The 20,843-nt window shown below is 44.6% G+C and overlaps 1 protein-coding gene across 1 annotated transcript in view; it reads left to right on the plus strand.

Moving 5' to 3' along the window:
- Positions 1 to 20,843, plus strand: part of SLC11A1 (solute carrier family 11 member 1) — a 209,686-nt gene that overhangs the window by 73,110 nt on the left and 115,733 nt on the right. Inside the window, exon 5 of the mRNA XM_069616837.1 lies at positions 6,227 to 6,333. Within this exon, the coding sequence (XP_069472938.1) occupies positions 6,227 to 6,333 (107 nt within the window). The remainder of the gene's footprint in view (positions 1 to 6,226; positions 6,334 to 20,843) is intronic.

The raw sequence follows: 20,843 nt of genomic DNA on the forward strand, positions 1-20,843 counted from the left end.
TCCGCCACTGTCGACGACCAGAGCCGCCATCCTCCCGTTTGCCTAAGAACTTTCGAGTCCAAGGACGCTCTCATCAGCATTGTCGCTGCTGTATCCTGCTGGAGAAGGCCTGACTGTCGATGCGCCAAGGAGCATCCACTGGTGGGTTTCCCGCCACCCAAACACCACAGAGACGCAGACGGCTCGATGCCCTTGCTGGGCCACAGTTCTTCAAACTCGTTGCGGTCCAGAACTATCGACACCGAGGTGCCCCGCACACCTCTTCCTTGCAGGACATTTACGCTTCCCCATCAACGAGCACCGCTAGGAACAAAGCTGCCACTTCACCGTCGTAGCTCACCCTGTTCTCCGTCAGACGTTCGACGACCCGTGACTCCTGCCTTAAAGGGAGGGCACTCAAGAAGGGCCGTCAATTCCCCGACGAGGAACGCTACAACGCCAGGTACTTTGGGGTTGCAGAACTATTGGGAAGTCTATTGTGAACAATATATGGACTGGGTTTATATCTTTCTTCTACAGGTTGCCCAGGTGGTGGATCTCCACACCGAGCTGTGTTTAACGGTAGTAACCAGTATTTCTGCCAATTGTTCGTATCAAATGCTTTCCTCTTTTCTCTACTGTTGGTTTCCTTCATGGCTTGATTTGTGTGTCATTTAACCGTACAGTTTATGCACTTTAAAGAGATCTAAAAGTAACTGTGGTACCACGTACAATTGTATATATTTGCCATTGTTGATTTTCTGAGCACAAAGTGAGTTATCGTGATATTGTATATAACCTTGAATATTAATTATATAAAGACTGTGATTTAACCGATACAGTGTGTGGACATTCCTTTGTGGGTGCTTGGGGACTACACTGTACTTAAGAACCAGCCCGCATCACCTTCCTGAGAAGCTAGGCCTTGATTTCTTGGCCACGTACCAATATTGAGAATCTTGGCAGGGGTCCTCTCTGCCTCTCCTCTACCAGATAGAGAGCGGAAGTACAGACACCCCCCTCCGGTCCCTCACATACACTATATACATTGGGCCTCATTACGGGTCTGGTGGTAACCCTGCCGGTGATACCAACAGGTTGCCGCCAGACCCAAAAAAAATGGCCGGCGCCTGGCTTGACAGTGACACTGGGGTATTACAACCCCCGGTGGCCGGTAAATCAGGCGCCAGTAGTTCTGTTAATCCCCATTCCCAAATGGGGAACATGGAAGCATCAGCACCGCTAATAACAGTGCTGGTGCTTCCATGCCGGTCTGCTTACCATGGCCGCTGTGTCCGGCAGAGTCAGACCTGCCGGGCACAGTGATTCCGGCAAGCAGACTTGTAGTATGCCGGTCTGGAAACAATGGTGCTGGTAAGTTTACTGCCACTGTTGTTTCCGGCCGGGCATGCTCGTAATGAGGCCCATAGTCATAGAAATATGTTGAGGAATGACAGCATGGCTTTAGTTTTATTCTCCCCATCGTGAATGAAGTCACAATAGCATCATGCAGATAAATGTGAGCCTAACAAATCCCCCTTGGGTGTTAAAGCCGTAGGGCCTCATTACAAGTTTGGAGGTAGCCATGCCTGTAATACAGGCAGGCTACCTCCTAACTTGTGAAGAAATCCGGCACCCGCGAATGGGCAATTACCGGGTCATTCTGAGTTTGGTGGACCCGGTAATTGCCCATTTGTGGGTGCCGATAATAAGGGACTCCCCATTCGGCCCCATAGAGCTAAATGGGAGTGGGGAGGGTGGTAGCACCGGTACCGTTAATAACGGTACCAGTGCCACCATCATGTTCTGCTCGTGGGTGCCGGTACGGCCACCAGGTCAGACCTGGTGGCTGCAAGGCCACCCACGAGCAGAACTCGTAGTATGGCGGTACGGTATTAACGGTGCCGGTAGCGATACCGGAGCCGTTGTTGCCTTGCCGCCATACTTGTAATGAGGCCCATAGTCATTAATTCATAAAGCATGCAGCATTCTGCACCCTTATAACTTCTGATCCCCCCCTTCACATTTCTAAAGGGACAGTGCCTAATGGCTCGCAGTGTAATGCTCTGTTGACACAGAGCAACGTGAGGACCCTCTGCTTCCCAGAACTCCTTGGGACATTGTCCAGACAGTGGGATACCTGTACGGTTCGGAATGGGTAAGTTATCCTGTTGCCAGGACAATAAGCGTGCTGAGCAGGAATTGCTTGGCACACATTGGGCCTCATTACGAGGTGGGCGGTAAGGGATTACCGGCACCGGTAAGGGCACCGGTGCCGGTAATCCCTTACCGCCCTTCTACGAGTTCCCTTTGCGGGTCCTCCCTTAATGCCTGTTTTTTCCAGGCGTTAAGGACGGGACCCGCAAAGGGACTTTGGAGCTAAAAAGGTACCGCAATTTGCGGTACCGTTATTAGCACCTTCCCCATTCCCATTGAGCCCTATGGGGGCTCAAATGGGAATGGGGAAGGGCCCTGGTGAATGGGGAATTACTGCCCCCGCCAATCTTGGAATGGGGCGGTAATAGCTCCATTCACCAGGGCGGAGTCGGTAAGGGTTTGGAGGCAGCCATGGCGCTATTAGCGCCATGGTTACCTCCAAACTCCTAATGAGGCCCATTGTCCTACCAGTGGGCCACCTTTTTCTGTTGGGCACCGTCTTTGAGGTGCCGAACAGGAGTGGCTTCCCACTGACAAATGTCCCAGTCGGACCTCCCGCTCTGTAATGAGTCCGAATGTTGCAATAAATTAATGAAATCAAAATAAGCAACATAATGTGCTGTGTTTAAAATCTTGCAGGCATCCATTTTGTATTATGTCCATATGCTTGTTTGAGTCAGTGCCCTGGTGGCAATAATCAAACACCAGGTCCCTTCAGCCTGCTTGCATGCCCTCTTTAGGTAGAGAGGGCACAGGCTTTTTTTTTACTGTTGTCAATGCAGTGAATTCTAAAGACCAACTGTAGTGTTATATGTTTCAGAAGACTGGAGTGTCGTTAGAATTGAATTTTAAAGATACACCACCAGTCTCATGAAAGTTATAACAGAGCGTCAGCAATGGACTCTTGTGGTGTAGTATGCTATTATCCCTCAGAGCCACCGTCCACCCTTCCTCCAATCTGCCCCTTTCTTTCAGTTGTCATGTCCCCCCCAGCATTTTCAGCAAAGTTACTCCACTGCTTCTAGAGCTCTGCAATGATCCATCCCCTCTTTTCACTTGCCCACAGTCGGCACTTCCGCGACCCTCCATTTTGTCGCTACATCCCTTCTTGCATCCACCAGTCCCGTGTGTATGAGGTTTTTGTCTCCTCCCGTGTTCACGTCGTCCCCAAGAATCTGAAGGAGGGTTCGTTTGGGGCATCAGGGTATCTCGTCCCCCACCAACCACTGGAAATTTAAAATGTTTACACGTGAACGCCCAAAAGACACGGTTTAAGGGATGAAACAAGATATGTGCCCAAGTCCTAGATCAGGTAATCCTGTCAGTGTACAGTGGGTTCACACATGGCTGGAAAATTCCATGTTTAAAACTGTGACCTGACAGCGCCTCTCCTTCCCTAGTACGAGGTAGAATGAGTAGGCTGGTATCTCTACATTAAGGTGTACTAATATACTAACTAGCGCCTAGATACCAAAGGGTTCAGTGCGCTGCAACGAATACACAAATAAATATATTTTACTTGAATGGATGTATGATGGCTATTTCACAGTGGTGCAATAAGAGAGCCACAGTAAGTATTTATACAGTAACTATTGTCTGATAGCGTCATGAAGACGCTAGATCCAGATTGCAAGAAGACTACTATACACGTTACACCTTTGTTTGATGAGTTAAATATGTTCTCTTCTATACAGTTATTGTCCTCTAGATTTCACAATACGTACTGTATAGTTCCTCGATATTGTGCCCTGGTTCACAATCATCAAACATTAATTACACAAGCATTCAAGTGCCATTGCTGCTTCATATTATGTACTGGAGTAGTTCAGAGTGCGGTTTCCCCCTCTGTTCTAACCCTGCTTCCCTATTTCACAGGGTAAAAGGAGGGCGCTGTGTTTGTATTTTTAGGGCTGTTCCAGCCCCCGTTCCTTTTGCTTGAGTCTTATCCTGTCTATGTTGTATATTTTTGTATTTGAGGTAGTTCTTGAAGATGAGCGTGCTGAACTAAACGATACCTGTTTCTTTTATATCAGCTGCTCTGCCCCTCCCTCTCTTCTATACCCCTCTTTGTTACCAGAAGCCTTGATGCCTTTGGGTTTTTTCGTGCTTTGTAAATGCATAAATAAATAAGTAATAAATTAGCATTGACATCTCAGAGCACATGAACTGTTAAATCGGTAGTACTGACCCCTGAATATTGCAATCGAGCCTGACAGGTGGTTCACAAGCTGATGCTGGTAAACTAGTTCAGCCGGTTAAGCACTTGCTGCTGCGATTTAGATGTGATCTGCAGGTCACAGGTTCAAATCCTGACAAGGCCAACTCAGCCTTTCATCCTTGCAAAGTCAATAATTGAGAGCCAACTTCGGTTGGCATGAGTGGTGTATGTAAATATGTTCGTAAGTACGCTAGATAAATATCAAATTATTGTCATTGAGAACCAGCTTCACAAAAATATTGGTTAGTTTTCAAAATGATAATAAAGCAGAGAAAGGCATTTTTACAGCCGATTGCCTGGACTAAAATGATTTTTAAAATAAGTGAAGGAAGTGTGTTTATTCCTTTGTCATGAATGGCCTCCGGTGCAGGCTGTACTGGCCAGTGAAAGCCTGCTCGCCTAAGGTAATGGTGCGAGTGAAGGGAGGACCATTGGGCTGGGTTCCCTTATAGACTGGTGCTGCCCAACCTGAGGTGTTTCTCATGCAGCCAAGGCACAATAATCGCAGAGGAGGTCTATACATGACCACATTACATTACATTAGCACACAAGAAAAACGTTTCTTTAAAAAGGTTTTGGTATAAGGAAAAGATGCTCACGGGTGAGTGTCCTCCCATTATAGATAAACTGACACAAAGCAAAATGGCCGCCATTGAAAAAAGAGCCCATTTCTATTTCCATGACAGGATTGATGCACACAAGGTGGCGCAATGGATCGCCTCGCATATGTCTGTCTGTAGTTCTCACCTCACACGTCTCAGATTCATACCAGGCACTTGCGACATGCAGGCTGTGTGTGTGTGATGGACTCTCAGCCAGCCCCTCATTGTGTACATACATGTCAGGCATGTTCCTGATTCCGAGGTATGCACTGGATGTCCGGATCACTGACTCCTTGTGGGTGGGGCACTGGGGTCCCGTATCTATGAAGGGCCACTGATCACAGCTGCAGTGATGGGCTTTATGGGCCAGTGATGGGCTTTTAAGCATTTCGATTTTGCTTTCTAGTCTGGGTGTTTGTGTTTTGGCCAGAGGAATGCTGCTAGGGACTTGAAAAGGCCTCTGGCAACATTGCGCATTCCTCTGCACCTGGCGTGTGACTTTGAGACACGCCCTACTATTGCAAGGGCAGGCACAGTTCAAAGTGCCCAGTGAATCAGGGTGCTTGTCCCACCTCCAACACGCAACCTACCTGCATTCTGAGGGTGCACTGCACTGAAGCTGCGAATCTACGTGCACACAGGCATGTGCCTACATATACTGGCTTTTGTCTATCAGTGTACCTACAGTATGTGAGATTCTACACCTGGCGTTTGCCCTAAGCATGAGTTGTTCCCATAGTGCTTGCCGAAGATCACACAGCTGCACCTTAATGTATTTTGTCCATTTCCTTGTGCCAGTAGATGTTCTCCATTAGGCTACAGGTGAGGCAGCTTCAGAGATTCTAGGTTTGTGGATGGCAACAGGGAAAGAGAGGCACCGCTTAAACGTTTTGGGGGATTTAAGTAAGTGCCCTAGATGGAGTTAGAGAGGCAGATCGTGGAGTTTTTCTTCTGCACTTATCAGATCTACCCTATCTGACAAACCACCCACTGGCCTCTGCGGGATTCATTTATTATTTATTGCACTTACTATTTATTCTGCTCTCTCCTTGTGCCGCACTCTCAACTTCTCCCCTCCCCTCGCACTTTCCTCCTTTTTCCGTGCACTTGCGCGTTCTTAATGTCACTGGGCCTAGTACGATCGTTTGTTTTTATTTCTCCCTTGTTCCATTCCCTTTGCTTGGTCGCGTTCTGAAACACCTGTGTATGAGCGCGATATAAATGAAATATCATATCATATCATAAAGTGTCCCCACTCCCTTTTCTTCAGGTTCCCCGGCTGCTGCTCTGGATTCTGATAGAGATCGCCATCATCGGTTCCGACATGCAGGAAGTGATCGGGACAGCCATCGCCTTCAACTTACTGTCAGCTGGACGGTAAATCCCTTTCCGGTATTTTCTCCTGACCCGGTTGTGATTTTCTGAAAGAACACCTGGGTGCGTATATTACTACCTGAGATACCGGGGGCGGGGGAGGAGGGGCTGTGTGTGGATAACGAGATCCTTGACAAAGGCCACAGCAATCCCGGCCTTTCTTTTCACAAGCCATACTCATCTGTTACTTTAGTCCTTTGTAATTGATTTAAATGAACCAAGACTACAGCTCCCAGAATGCAACTGTAAAACAATAGGACCATAGGGGATTACTGACAGCCGAGTGTGAAATTGCTCAGTCGAAATTTCCCTTGCGAAATTCTCCTGGAGGTTGGTAGTATAAACGGGTGACAGCATGACCAACAGTGTTATCCCAGCGACAGCTCCATAAGGTGTGCTGGATATAATAAAAGTATAAAAGATAGCTCAGCTAGTTAAGCGCTCCCAGCTGAGGTGTGTGTGTGTGGGATCTGCAGGTTTGAATCCTGGCAAGGTCATCTTTCCCAGGTCGATCAAGCGAGTGCCAATTTCGGTTGGGTAATAATTGTATACAGCGAATTTGCGGCAGCAGCGCCCCAGGCAGTGAAAGAAAAATGTTGCGCCCCCTAGGAGCCCTTGGTCAATGCGGGGGGGGGGGCACATTTTATTTAACTCCCCACTCTCACACCGAAGCAAATGTTAATCACTGGAATAGGGTGCCGATGTGAAAGCATCAGCACCCTATTCTAATGAAAACGGCCCCGCTCCCACGCCGGAGCAGGGAGGTAATCAAAAGCATCAGCACCCTATTGTTATTAAATGCACCCCGCTCCCGCGCTGGAAAGCCTGACGCCAGCACAAGAGCGGGCACATTCTATTTGAAAAGGGCACCTGCTGCACCTTCTCCCACCATACCATCTCGGGAGAGCCCTTTGAAATACTCCCCCGAGTTGGTGGGCATGGCGGGGAGCTAGCCCCCGGGAAGGTTGCCTGTGCAGCCCCGCCCTAAGGCCAGCCCTAATTGTATACAGAAATGTTCTATGTAACGTGCATTGGCGAAAGTGCTTTATACATATCCTATTATTAATATTATGGTGACATGAGTGTCCTTGAGAGAGGTTAGGAGTTTGATTGGTAACTTTTAAGAGTCAAAAAAGAGGACACGCTCAAGGCAATTTCAGAGATAGAAAGACCTGGGTCACGATGGGAACAGATGAGGAAGAGACTGGCAAGTGGAGAAGTGTGAAGGGCACGCCAGGTAGATGCCAGTGCTACTGGTTGGCATGAGGGGAAGGAAGCAGAAGTCCCTGGTAAAGAAAGGAAAAAACACGCCCCACATTAGGGCCACTTTAGGGTTCTTTGCCCGTCCCACCCTTCACATGATACTTCCGCCCCCATGGTGCTGGATGGAGCAGGCATCCAGTGTGTGCCATACTGGCGATCAGACAGTCTGAGTAGTGCCTCATGGGAGATCGCTGCGCGCCTGTGGGAGGTCAAGCACTGCAGCAGCACTGCAGAAGGGAGGAGCTGACGTGACTGACTGACCAACTACATCGCAGTTTAAGTGCGTCACCGACTTGGTTGGTCAGAGGATCAAATAAATCCAAGAATGACAAACTCTTTAAAAGCTAAATGTTCTCATTGAAGGAACAGCACTCTGCTTTAAATTGCTGTGTGTGGTCCCTTTGGCTCCTATTCCTGGAGATACCAACATGCACCATTACACAGAATGGTGCATCGGCGTTTGCGGATGCTGTGCTAGTTCAAATCCTTTAACACAATCAACTCTAGCATCTTGCTGGTCCTTTCTTAGTTTTAACGTGGATGTAAGAAAAGCAACGCCATATTGGAGTAGGAGGAGGGGTCACTTTGAGTTATAACTCTTTGCCTGCAACTGCTTTATGGGGATCAAATGGCATTCTCTTGTTGCTAGTTAATACCAAGTATTGAAAAATAAAAGACTTACTCGAGGCTGTGGCGCTGCCCGATGACGGGCACGCACGCGGCGGCGTGACGTTGCACGTCGCCGCGTGCAACATAAATAAACGGGGCGTTTCCCAGCCGCGCAGAGCGACCGGGAAGCCCGAACAGTAAGGACGCGTGTGAGGTGTCGTCCTTGCTAGCTGGGGGCTACGGGACCGCATGGGGGCATGGTCGACCCCTCAACAGTGGCGACGGGTGGGGGAAACGATGCCCGGACCCGGCGGTGACTATTAATCATAATTTTTCACCGAAACAAGGTGGATGCAACACTTCATTTCTTTGCCGTGGGTAGTGCGTTACCCACGCGGCTGGCGGTCATTTTGGCAAACAAGCTGTGGGACTTCACGAGGCTCCGGTTTCGGCTCGGAAGCGGCCCCAAGCTTAATTTTTGGAACTCCTGACAGCAGGAAGGCATACCTGCAAGAATATATGCCTAATTTCAATTTTGGCTTTTCCTTGGGTTTACTACGTCGAGTGAAAGCAAGAAAGAAGGCTTTGGGCCTAGGATCTACATGACCCACACATTTTTCTTCTTCTAATTTTTGGAACATTTGAAGGCTGAACAGTTCATCCTCATCTCTTTCATCATCAGGCTGATGGATACACTCTCAGAGGCCACCTATTTTTATTTTTATCGCTACATTGATATTAACTCACTTGTGCTTGGGAGCACATATTGAAGTACCGGTGCTAACCTCAGATTGTCGTGCAGATGTGATGTTCTGAACTGAGGTGGTAATGACTCTACTTAAACAGTCACATGAATTTGTTGTATGCCGTTGTTTCCTTGTTTGATCCATCTAGGTGTGTGGATTTATGAATGAGCAACACATGGGCACACATAAGATGGTGATTTAAAATAATACTTATGAAGTACAATGACACAAATACAACATTGCACAAGAGAACACACACTGTTATTGTGAGACCCCATGGGCCCATTGAGTCGCCTTCAGTTTTTAAAGTTTAGAGGTAGGATTTCCCCTGACCATCACATTGCTACCTTTTCAAAGGTCCACACCCCAGAGCAGGTGGCACGAAGAGGATCGCAAATACAGCAAAGTGTTTTCGCATATCTACCAAGTGGTATTTTTTTAGTGCATTTTGGCCCTCAACTTTGATTGTAGAAATAAGAAGGAACTTTATATGTAGTGTAATTGACACTTGCTTTACATTGTTATTTTCTTCCATGACTTTATTTCGCAGGAAAATCTCTTGAAAAATAAAAAGTATGAATATAAATATCACAATATAAACATATTGTCTATGCTACAGTTTCTAAAAAATGTATTTCAAAAGTTATGAAATTATATGCATAGACTAGAAACAAAGAAATGCATATCAGAGTAAAAAACATATCTAACCTAGTGAGAAAAAGCCAATCGTTGCCATGAATACGTTATAATAATAACTTTCCAACACATTAAACAAAGAAAATACATAAATAAAATATTCACATCCCTGAATTAAAACAGATGATATGCGACAACTTCAGGTATTTCAATCTCTACATCCAGGCCTTACATAAGTACTTTGCTATCATCATGGCAGAGGTGGGGTCCTTAGCATATGATTACCGTCCTCTTTCTCACTATATTCAAAAAGGCACCACTCAATATCTTCTAGTGTTTCATAAAGGACTTAGAAAGAGGAGTAATGTTTCATTGGAGCAAGGGCAAAAAGCACACTGTCCAAAAACCTTTGGGACCAGATTACAGAACCTTTGCGTCAGTGCAAGGGCAAAGATGCTCGGTTTAGCACTAGGGAAACATGTGCATTTAAAGTATATATATTTTGCACTAAGGCAATGTTTGCCTTTGTGACAAAAACATTGGGACCATATTAAAAAAAGCTTTGTACCATGACAAGTGCATGTTTGCCTGGCATTAGCACTACAGAAACGTTTGCCATTGGCCAGAAAACTAATCTTTCATTGCATTCTTGCACTATGGCAAAGTTTGCCCAAGTGCTAAGTCAGAATGGTATTAGCACTAGTGCAAACTTTGCCCAGATGCAAATATGCATTGAAAGTATATTTTGTTTGCACTAGGGGAATTTTGCACCTGCACCAGAGCAACGTTTCTGTAATCTGGCCCTTGATTGCCATTTCACTGTGCATCTAGCCAATGAGAGATTGCAGAGACGAAACATTACATACAAAGGAAGCTGCATAACATCCTGAATTCAATGAAAGTCGTTTTTAGGGCCTCCACTTTCCTTACATATCAGGGATCTTTTGGTGCACGGATGGTCTGTAGCACAAGAAACCATATCCCATGTGGAGGTCAATCTTCTCCTTTACTGACCTCACATGCTCGAGCCATGCCCAAATGGGACCACCTCAGGATTCAATGACATCCCATAGCGCCGGGGTCAGAAAAGAAAACCGGACACAAAGTTATCATATTTTTGGTTAAAGACTTTTATTTAAAGGCAAGGGGGATGGGAACATGCCTCTATGACCCTGTTCTAAAAAGTAGTTTCCCGACCTAAAAACCAAAAACTATGGATCCGTCTGTGTCAGGATGTCAATAACTGAAAAGTCGCCCTTGTGTCCAAAACGTCCTATTCTGACCCTCACACTACAACTACAACACTAAAGTGTGAATGGAAATGTCTTCAACCTGATGTTGGCTCTGCCCAGTGCCTATTAGAGTAACAGCACCTATTGAAGTACCGACACCTAAGAAAACCTGGACAGTAAGGTACCCATTAAGAAAACCATATCTACAGTCGAGACAGAATGACGGTTGTCAGAATGGAATACCCAAAGAAGCCAAGAAAATAATGAAGGAAGATGAATGGTGACGTCATAAGAAATCGGACTGACGCACATATAGAAGATATAATGACCCGAAAATAATGACAAAGAGACGAAATACCATGGATAAGTGACATCATGAGCCTAAGGTGAAGAAGTTGTTGTCAAGATGAAGAAACTTATCCCATATACAAGATAAAGATATTCAGTCAGTTTAAACGTGAACAGATGCAAGAAACGGCAAGAAGCAAAGAAATCGTGAAGCTTGCTTATGCTTAGATGTAAAATAGACTGCGGTTTGCGCCAACATACACATATATATACCTCAAAAGCACTTTATACATGAGTACAACTCCACTACGTACATGAGCAGAATTGAACAAAGGTTACTAAAGGTCTCAAGAGGAGAGTTTTGCAGCAAACAAATCAAGAATTAAGACAGAGCGAAACTCAGCCGAAGGTAACCATGCCAAGAAGCCATGGTCGTATCTGGTTGGAAAAGGCTGACAGTGGATACAATTAAGGAGACAAGAACCGAGTATCCTGTTCAGAAAGGTCAATATAAGCTACAGATTGGAGAAGACTGGCAGAATTAAATCAAATACACGAAAATACATGAAGAAGAGGCAGATTTCACTGTGTCCTAGTCACGTGACAAGGCAGACTGGAAGAGTAAGACTTTCACACCTACACATGGACCTCTGCCAAACCCATACTCCTTAACAGTTCTCAGACCAAGAAGCAGACTCGAGGCCAAACTACAAAACAGTAATTGACGCATGATCACTGAGGTGATGATTGATTGTAACCTAATTGGCAGGAAGCTGGGGTGCAGACGAACTCCCTGCACCTGGCTGGTTGTTCTGCACGCTGCTAGACGAAACAGGACAAGTATGAATGGGGCTGATGCCAACCCAATCATAGTGGACCGTGTAATCTAGGGTCCTATAGAGAGTAGAGCCAATGTGACGTCATACTTTCAGTGACGTTCATAGTGGCCATTTTGAAGTAAGTGCTTAGTTGCCCCACCTGACTTGTATTGTCCAATACCCTCTCCCCGTAACCATATACAGATATAGTACCTATGATAAAGTTACCTTTCTATAACCAATCACGTTGCATGTTAGGTTTTTAAGATTGCACGTCAGTGATGACGAGTTTTTGCTAAAAATACTGTGTTTTTTCTAAAATTAAGTTGGAGTTGGAAGAGAGAGAGAAAATTGAGCGGTTGATGATGTTAATTGAACTCCCCGTTTTATGTACTTGTCATTAAATGGACTCCTTTTGCCAAACTATTGAGTTGTCATAGTTATTCGATGCATGAGTACGAATCTGCATCCCCATCTATCTCGAAGGTACTGCTACTCATCTTAAAGGACTGTTTGGAGATCCCCAGTCAGAGTGCTGGCTGGAGACCATCCAGTTCACCTCAATGGAAATGTTCTCCAAGATAAAAGACCTTGGACCCAGAGGGTGGTTACCTTCCCCTGGATTCTTGAAATGGGATGGGAATGTCTCTCTTACTAACAGTTCCCTTGTGTCTCTTCTTGACTCAGAATGTTCCTGTAAGGCAACAGGTTCTGAAACAGTCATTCCTCAACACAAGTAGTTCTAGCAAAACACTGTTTGTCTTTAGTATGCCTTGTAGCTTTGCAACTCTCCTGGTATACTCCCTTGCCAGGACTCTTCATGCAATTGCAACTGCCTGGTGTACTCACCTGCCAGGACTTCTTATGCATTTCAAGTGCCTGCTATCCTTCTCTTGCCAGGACTTCTTATGCATTTTACAGTTCCTTTGTATCACCAAAATTGCATATGCCGTGGTGTGTTTAGTATATTTGTCTGTGGTAATATTTGTTCAAACTTTGTCCCACACTTGCATCTCATGCATTTGTATGTTATTGGGGCCTGACTCAGTACTTTGCCTTTTCTACAGTGAAACAATCTTCTTATTGGGACTAGAAGTGTACTTTGTCTTTTCTGCATTCAAACCAACATCTGCTAGTTTCTGTATCAGCAATCTCATAACATTCGAATTGTTGTTGGCGCGGTTGCCAGAATGCCCTGGGGTCCCCACATGCTTTTGACTGACTCACTGCTTCTCTCCAGTGTCTCTGGTACTGCTCGCACTTCTGCAGCGTGGCTCTGCTGCTCGCTTGCCACTCTGGATGGTGCAGATGTCCTTCTTCGTGACTTCACGGTCACACTCCTGCTTCCCCTCAAGCCCCATCTGGAGGATGCCGTGCATCCAGGAACTCACTTGTGGCTCCCTGCGACTCCCCAGCACTTCCTGCCATTGATCTGCCTTTCTCCTTCTGCCTCTGTGGACGCCTCTGCTCTGCAACACTGATACATGTCTCCCGCACTCAAAAGCCTTCTCATAGGAGTTGATGTCTTCTTCTGCACTACCACACTCAGTAATGCTGTTGCCATCTTTAAATGTCCCGCGCACAGGTATTTCTGTAGAACAACTAGTCTGCACATTGAGCTTCAGGCTTCTGTTACCTTGTACCAACTCCTTCATTCTCCTCGTCTCAGTACTTCAGGAATTATCGTAGTTGGAGTCCATAAATGTCATCGGCTATACAGCATTTAAGTTGTTTTTCTCCTTAGTTTTAAATGAGTGGACATCTTCATGTAAGAGGATTCAATCCCGCACTACAGCTAAGTCAATGCCTAGCCCAGAATACTGAATGAAAACCCTTATTGATATATCTTTATGTCCAGTTCATGCGTTCTGGATGACTACCCCTATATAACACCCCTCTCTTGGAATCCCCCTGACCCCACTGAGCCAAGAAGTAGTTCTGTTATGCAAGTTAAAAGATTTATTTGATAATTTAAACAATAGATATATATATCACACCTTATAATAAATTAATAATTGAATATCACACTTCTGAGATGATAAATATTAACAACGGAGAATCTGGCACTAGCACACTTCTTTATAATCACTAAGGAGTTGACATGAAAATGGATAAGGTAGCACACTGGTAAATAGGTACAGAAGTATAATGTGGTAGAGAATGCTTTATAGGGTTCAAGGAAATGCAAGGTTGAATGAATGAAAGGCAGGATAGAAAATACTCAATATGATTTCAACAAAACAATGTAATCACTTTCTTGGACAATTCACCCCCCCCCCCTTTATGCAATGCAAGGAAATAGAAGGAAGGCACACAGTTCTCAGAAATGCAATCAACTGTAATTCAGTTCACCCCAGCAAGCTTAGACAACAGAAGTTTAAAACACAGCCCAAAATGCTTCTAAATGTACTGGCGATGAATGAGAAATATGCTGGAATGCTTTTAATTCCCTTTCAGAGGTTCAGGGTGAGTGATAGCTACTCTCTATGAATTCAGGATCACCTTAACAATGCTTTAGTAGTAACTAGCAGGTAAACAAAGTTTTTGGCAAGGAAAAGCAAAACTGCTGTCTTTTTACACGTGGAGAAATTTGCAAATCGCGGCAAAATTCGCGAATGCGCCGGGCACTATTACAGAGGAACTACAAGGACTATCACTAGGATCTCAGCTTCCAGATGAAAGTTACTGCAAGTCTCTAAGACAAACGGTCGCGGAGATATGAGCGATTTTGTGAAGGTCGTTTTTCAGATTTGCAACTTTAAAAGCTCAAAATGACAAGTGACAGATTTTGCAGCTAGAATGACAGGTGACAGATTTGGAGCTATCAGGCAGTTCTACTTAGGTTAAATAGATTGAATTAGATGAATTTAAACTAAGAGCTTTGGTTTGGTACAGTTTGGCGGTACTCACAAGAGATTCAAACAGGAAGGCGGCTTTGTCACGATCTGGTCAGGTTTTCTTCACTCGCCACGGACGGTCTCTCCGCACAGCGGTCTGGTCCTGCTAACATGGGTCTGGGTCAGCTCTGCTCTCTCTCTGGGTACAGCACTGCTTCAGGATTTTGGATATTGAGGGATTTGAAGTCTCTAGTTTGGCTTTCTGGAGGTTGATGAAGGGAGAGTATGGATTTTTCCGGCAGAGCTTCCAGCTGCAGATGGAAGTGAAGGTCCCTACCTGTCCTGTCTGTCTGCTTTTATGTGTTTTGAGAGTGGGTGTGTATGCAGCATCACTAGACCCTACCCCTCTCCACTTGCCATTGGTCAAATTTCCATTTCTCACTTGATTGGGGAACTGACTGTGAGTCAGAGCGATGTCATTTTATGGCTTGCAGAGAGGACACTCCCCTGTCAAATTGCTCACAATCTATATTTGATAACAAAAGACATATTTGCACCGGTAAACATTGATTTAAAATTACATGCATCCACCCCATTTCACACGAGGTATACCCTGTCCAAACTCTGCTCTTCCTGGGGGCTTGCATTCAGAAATGGCACATATTTCACTTTTTAACTGACTTTGCAATTTCTGACATCAACCCAATTTTACACACATGTGCGCAAGGAGTATGGACATTGACTGATGAAGTGTCAGATTTTTAACATGCATACATTTAGAGTAATATCCTCTTTTCCGCTAAAACCCCCCTGAACATACCACCGGGTCCTAATACGTCTTAAAACGTGGGCAGAAAAATCACAAGAATTATGGTGTCATTTATACAATTTTCACATGTCCGCTCTATGAATGATCCATCTTTTTAAAGTTATGTTCTGGCCCCCAAAGGGGTGTGGTTTCCCAGGTCACATGGTGGAAATACTGGTTTTTCCAGTTCTGCCAAGCCAGCTTGCTCTCACAGGCAGTGCCCCTCCCAGCTTCTGCCAAGAGGAAGCTCCATTTACGACCCCCGCCAATAAAACATTTGCCTGAGTCAGGACAGGGTTTTGTTCAGAGCTCCTGTATTCTGTGGGGGCCCGCCCCCCTTAATTCAATTATCAGAGAGATGGCATATCCTTAGTGTGGCCAGCAAAAGGCAGATAGGCCTGGGAACACAACTGTGACTCAAGTTTCACTCCTGATGGGGGTAGTTGCCAGGCAAAATTCAGTTCCTTAAGCCAGTTTTTTCAGCTAACTGTCATGTTTTTTTTTGTTGCTTTTTAAATTAACTTGCAATTTTACACATGCAGCTAGAATGCTGATTGTAAGTGCAAAACTATGACATTTCAACAGTTACAAAGGCATGTGACACCAAACATAGGTCACTCATTTAATCTAAACATTTTCGATTTTAGTGTCTTTAAATCCAGTGCAACTTAAACTGCTGACTCCATAGCAGTTTTGTTATAAGCATTGTTCTGGGCTCTTCATTTCCCAGATTTTGTAGGCACACAAAACTCCATTCTGCCAAATGTCTGCTGGTGTTCAGTGAATATTTTGCACATGTTGCAATGTTTGAAAATAGGCATTTTGAGCCTGCCTTCAGAGAAACACAGGGTGGTTTTAAAACGCCGGCTTTTGGATAGTGGTGAGTACTGGTACTGCACCCATTTTTGGGATTTAAGAAATGAATTCCCCACAATTCTAGGTTGCATTTGGCAATCAGCATTGCCATTCCCAATGGTTTCAGACTACTGTGCGGGTAGTCCAATGGTGGTTTTAGGCAGTGCCCTTCTGTGCCCATAACATTGGCCAAAAATGGGTGGCAGCCTATTCTTCATGCACTTCCCTGGGCATTTTCTGGGAAGCTCTGGCCATCATGATGTTTTCCATGTCAGTACTGCACAGTTTTGAGGTAGGGCTCGCATGCATGGGTAAATACATCCCACATTCATATGAAGGTGTATTAGAAGCAAAAAGGGTTGTATTGGAACTTTGTGTGTCTAGGTCAAAGATTGGGTTTTGACCCAAGGAATAGTGAGAAGATGCTTGTTTACTCTGTTTACAACCAACACCTGATAATATGCCATTAAGGCTTTGGGTATTAGAGGGACTTCCTCATGGAAAAGGGAGTATACCACATCTTGTCCAATGTAGTTATGGAATCTCCCCAGTAGTTGTCTCCTCCCTTGTGATCCTCCCTCATATAACAGCCCCCAGGGTCAGGATAAGGTAGCAGCTGCAGTCCCCTGGCAACATGAGAGGAGGTCATCTGTGGGGAATCCATGATGACTAATGTTGCTGGTTCTTTCAGCACCAATTGGAAAACAGGAAAGTAGGTACGCATTGCCCTGTTCTCTTCCTTTCCTGTGTTCCACTGTAAAACAATAGGGTTGTAAATCTAAGAACCAGCACATGACTCTTGCATTAGTGTCTTTGCGGAAGCTCATCCATGTTAATGGGGCATGGTCAGTGATTAGCCTGAATTTCCTGCTTGTTAGATTGTATTTGAGGTAGGTTATAGCCGACTTTGTTTCTAAGGCCTCTAACTCCAGAGTTGTGTAATGTTTCTCCCTTGGGAATAATTGTCCACTTAAATGCTGGATTGGATGCTCAATGCCATCGTTATCTTATGAAAGAGCTGCCCCCAGGATAATTTTCGCAGCGTCTGTTTGTACGATGAATTGCTAGTTGAAATCTGCCACTTTCAACACAGGCTCGCTACACAACATGTGCTTAAATTGTCAAAACACAATTGATCTTCCTCTCACCATTAAGCATTTTTGAGTTTATCCGTAAGGCAAGACGTGCTGGATGACAAATTAGTGATAACACGTCTGTCGACTAAACTCAAAAAGGCTCTCTGATTTTTCTTTGTATTGGGACTTGCGTTGGGACATGCATTTTGTTTTAACTGCCTTTCTCCGTTTTGGGATTGACCAGCCATTTCCCTATGAAAAATCCAAGATTCTTGACAGCTGATTTAGCTAAATGGCATTTCTTTGAATTTTCTGTGAGCCCAGCTTTTCTTAGTGCCCTGATAACTAAATATAGGTGATAAACATGCTCTCTCCAGGATTTGCTGATGATGATGACATCATCGACGTAGGCTCCACAGAAAGTGTCATAGGGCTGGAGAATTTGATCTATTAACCTTTGAAAGGTAGCTGGTTCCCCATGGAAACCAAAATGTAGCACTTTAAACTGAAAAAGACCAATGGGAGTAGAGAATGCTGTTTTTTCCCTATCTTCTGGATTAACAGGGACTTGCCAGTACTCTTTTGTCAGATCAGTCGTGGAGAGGAAAACGGCAGACCCCAGTCAATCAATAAGATCATCATTTCTGGGCATGGGGTTGCTATCAAATTGGGAGACCACGTTTACCTCCCCGAAATCAATGTAGAACTTCCACGATTGATCTGGCTTGGCGACTAACACGATTGGGGATGACCATGGGCTCTGAGAGTGCTCGATAATATCAGCCCCTAGCATACTTTCTATTTCCTCTACAATGTTGTTCTTTCTGGCTTCAGGTATCCGATATGGTTTTAATTGGATCACCTTCCCTGGGGGTGTACAGATATAATGGTACATTCTCTTTTCCCAGCCAGGTTCAGCTTTGAAAACATCAGGGGACTGTTCTAGGAGGTCCATTAGATCTTCCTTTTGATTTTGAGCTAAATCGGCATGAATCAGAGTATTCGTATTGGTTCCATCAGAAAACAAGTTGGTTAATACCTCAGTAGTGTCTTCAATGGGGTCTTCTCTCCTTTTGTTAAAAATATTCACGTGATAGATGTGAGTCTTCATCTTTCTGTCTGGTTGCGAGATTCTGTAATTATAAGGCCCTGTCTGCTCTATTATTTTGTATAGGCCGTGCCACTTAGAGAGCAATTTGTTTTCAGGTGAAGGAAGGAGAACTAGAACCTTTTGCCCGATAAAAAAGGATCTTAGTATAGTACAGCTTTTCAGTCATGATATCCTTTTTGATGTTCTTGGGTCTTAATCATGTTGGCTTGTACTATAGATCTAGCTGCCACCATTTGTTCTTTTAGTCTTTGGGCCGTTTGGTATAGTGGCAAAGTAGCTTTCAAACATTCCTCCCAGGTTTCACACAGCATATCAAGGACATCTTGTGGTTCTCTCCCATATTAAAGTTCAAATAGGGGGATCCATTTCAGGATTGTAGGGTCTTTCTAGTGGCAAAAAGGGCAGAATGGGTCATTACATTCCAATGTTTTCAATCAGCTTCAACCAGTTTCTTTAAAATATGCTTTAAAGTCTTGTTGAACCATTCCACAAAATCATCAGTTTGAGGGTGATATATAGAAATATGCAACATTTTAATCTGGAGAAACCCAACTCTTAAAAAAAAAAATGGAATTAAATGCTTGATATTGTGTCGGTGTGTGTTATTCCGTAAAGTAAAGGCTTAATGGTAAGAGGTTGCATAGTCTAAAATAACCAGTATGTATCAGTTTCCCAACTTTGATGGCTCAAGGGGGTCCAACTATATCCATACCTATGCGTGGAAAAGGTATATTAATGATGGGCAGAGGTTGTAATGGAGCTGGAGGGGGCATTTGGATACTGATCTCTGGCATAGGGAGTAAGTGAGCACAAGTTATTGACATCTGCATAAATCATGGGCCAATAGAACCAATTCAGGACCTGTGCTTGAGTTTTGGTTGTCCCTAGATGTCTGCCTGTCAGGTGGGAATGAGCAATTTCTAGTACAATTTTCTTGTGGCTTTTGGGCACCATAATTTGTAATCTAGAAGTACCATCTGGCCCACTATGCCCTCAATATAACAACCTGGGTCTTAAGAAAAAAATGGCCCACCATTCTTCATCCCCTCCTCTTTGGGTAAGACCTGAAGAAAAGGCTCAGCAAGCAAGGGGTCGTTCCTTTGGGCAAAGGCTAAATCAGGGATAACTTCAGTCTCTTCTCCTGATATTTGAGGTGGGACTGCCTCTGGTATAATGTGAAACTCTATATCTGCCTCCCCAAAACCCTTGGTCCCTCTTTCGGTTTTGTCAGAGGTCTTAACTTCCTGGGGTTTGGGAAACAGAGCCTTTTCCAGAATCCCTTGGGCTATTCTCTACCCTGCTTTCACTTGATGTGCCACTTTGTCATTATTTTGCATCAAGATGTGTATGTCCACTCTATAGACAGGGCCTATGATGCCTGGTAACACGTCCAAGCCACGCCGGCAGGCTTAACCCGACATAGAGGCAAGACTAATGTAGGTTCCAAAAGGGAGAATGAGGACTAATTCAGTAGGTATTAATACTTGTTTGCCAGGTTGGATCAGTTCTTCCCTGCTACTGCACAAGTCAAATCCAATAGAGTGTCCTGTGGAAATTGATTGATCGGAAGCTCAGTTACCGAGTTTCTCAAATTGAAGGGTTCCCCAGTTTATGTCAACTGAGCCCGATCCCACAACTGACACCATATCTGAAGGGTCAGAAATGAAAGCCAGACACAACGTTGCCATGTTTCTGTTTAAAGACTTGTATCTAAATGAAAAGGGGTTGGGAAAATGCCTCTCTGACCCTATTCTGAAGAGGTGTTTCCCTACCTATAAACCAAAAACTAAGGATCTGTCTGTGTCAGGATGTCAGTAACTGAAAAGCCGTCCTTGTGTCCAAAAAGTCCTATCCTGACCCTCACACTACAAACAAAACAATAAAGTGTGAAAGGAAATGTCTTCAACCTGATACTGGCAAAAAGATAATCACAACTAAACATTAAAAATGATCCAATGGAAATGTTCTCCAAGGGAAAAGACCATGGACCCAGAGGGTGGTTTCCTTCCCCTGAATTCTGGAAATGGGATGGCAATGTCTCCCTTACCAATAGCTCCTTTGTGTCTATCCTTGATTCACAATGCTCCTGTTAGGCAACACGTTCTGCAACAGTCTTTCTTCAACACAAGTATTTCCATTAACTAGCAAAACACTGTCCTTCTTTAGTATTCATTGTAGCTTTGCACCTCGTCTGGTATACTCCCCTGCCAGGACTCTTTGTGCAATTCGAACTG

This window comes from Ambystoma mexicanum, chromosome 9 (assembly GCF_040938575.1).
Source record: "Ambystoma mexicanum isolate Mex_15411 chromosome 9, UKY_AmexF1_1, whole genome shotgun sequence".
NCBI classification, from domain to species: Eukaryota; Metazoa; Chordata; class Amphibia; order Caudata; family Ambystomatidae; genus Ambystoma; species Ambystoma mexicanum.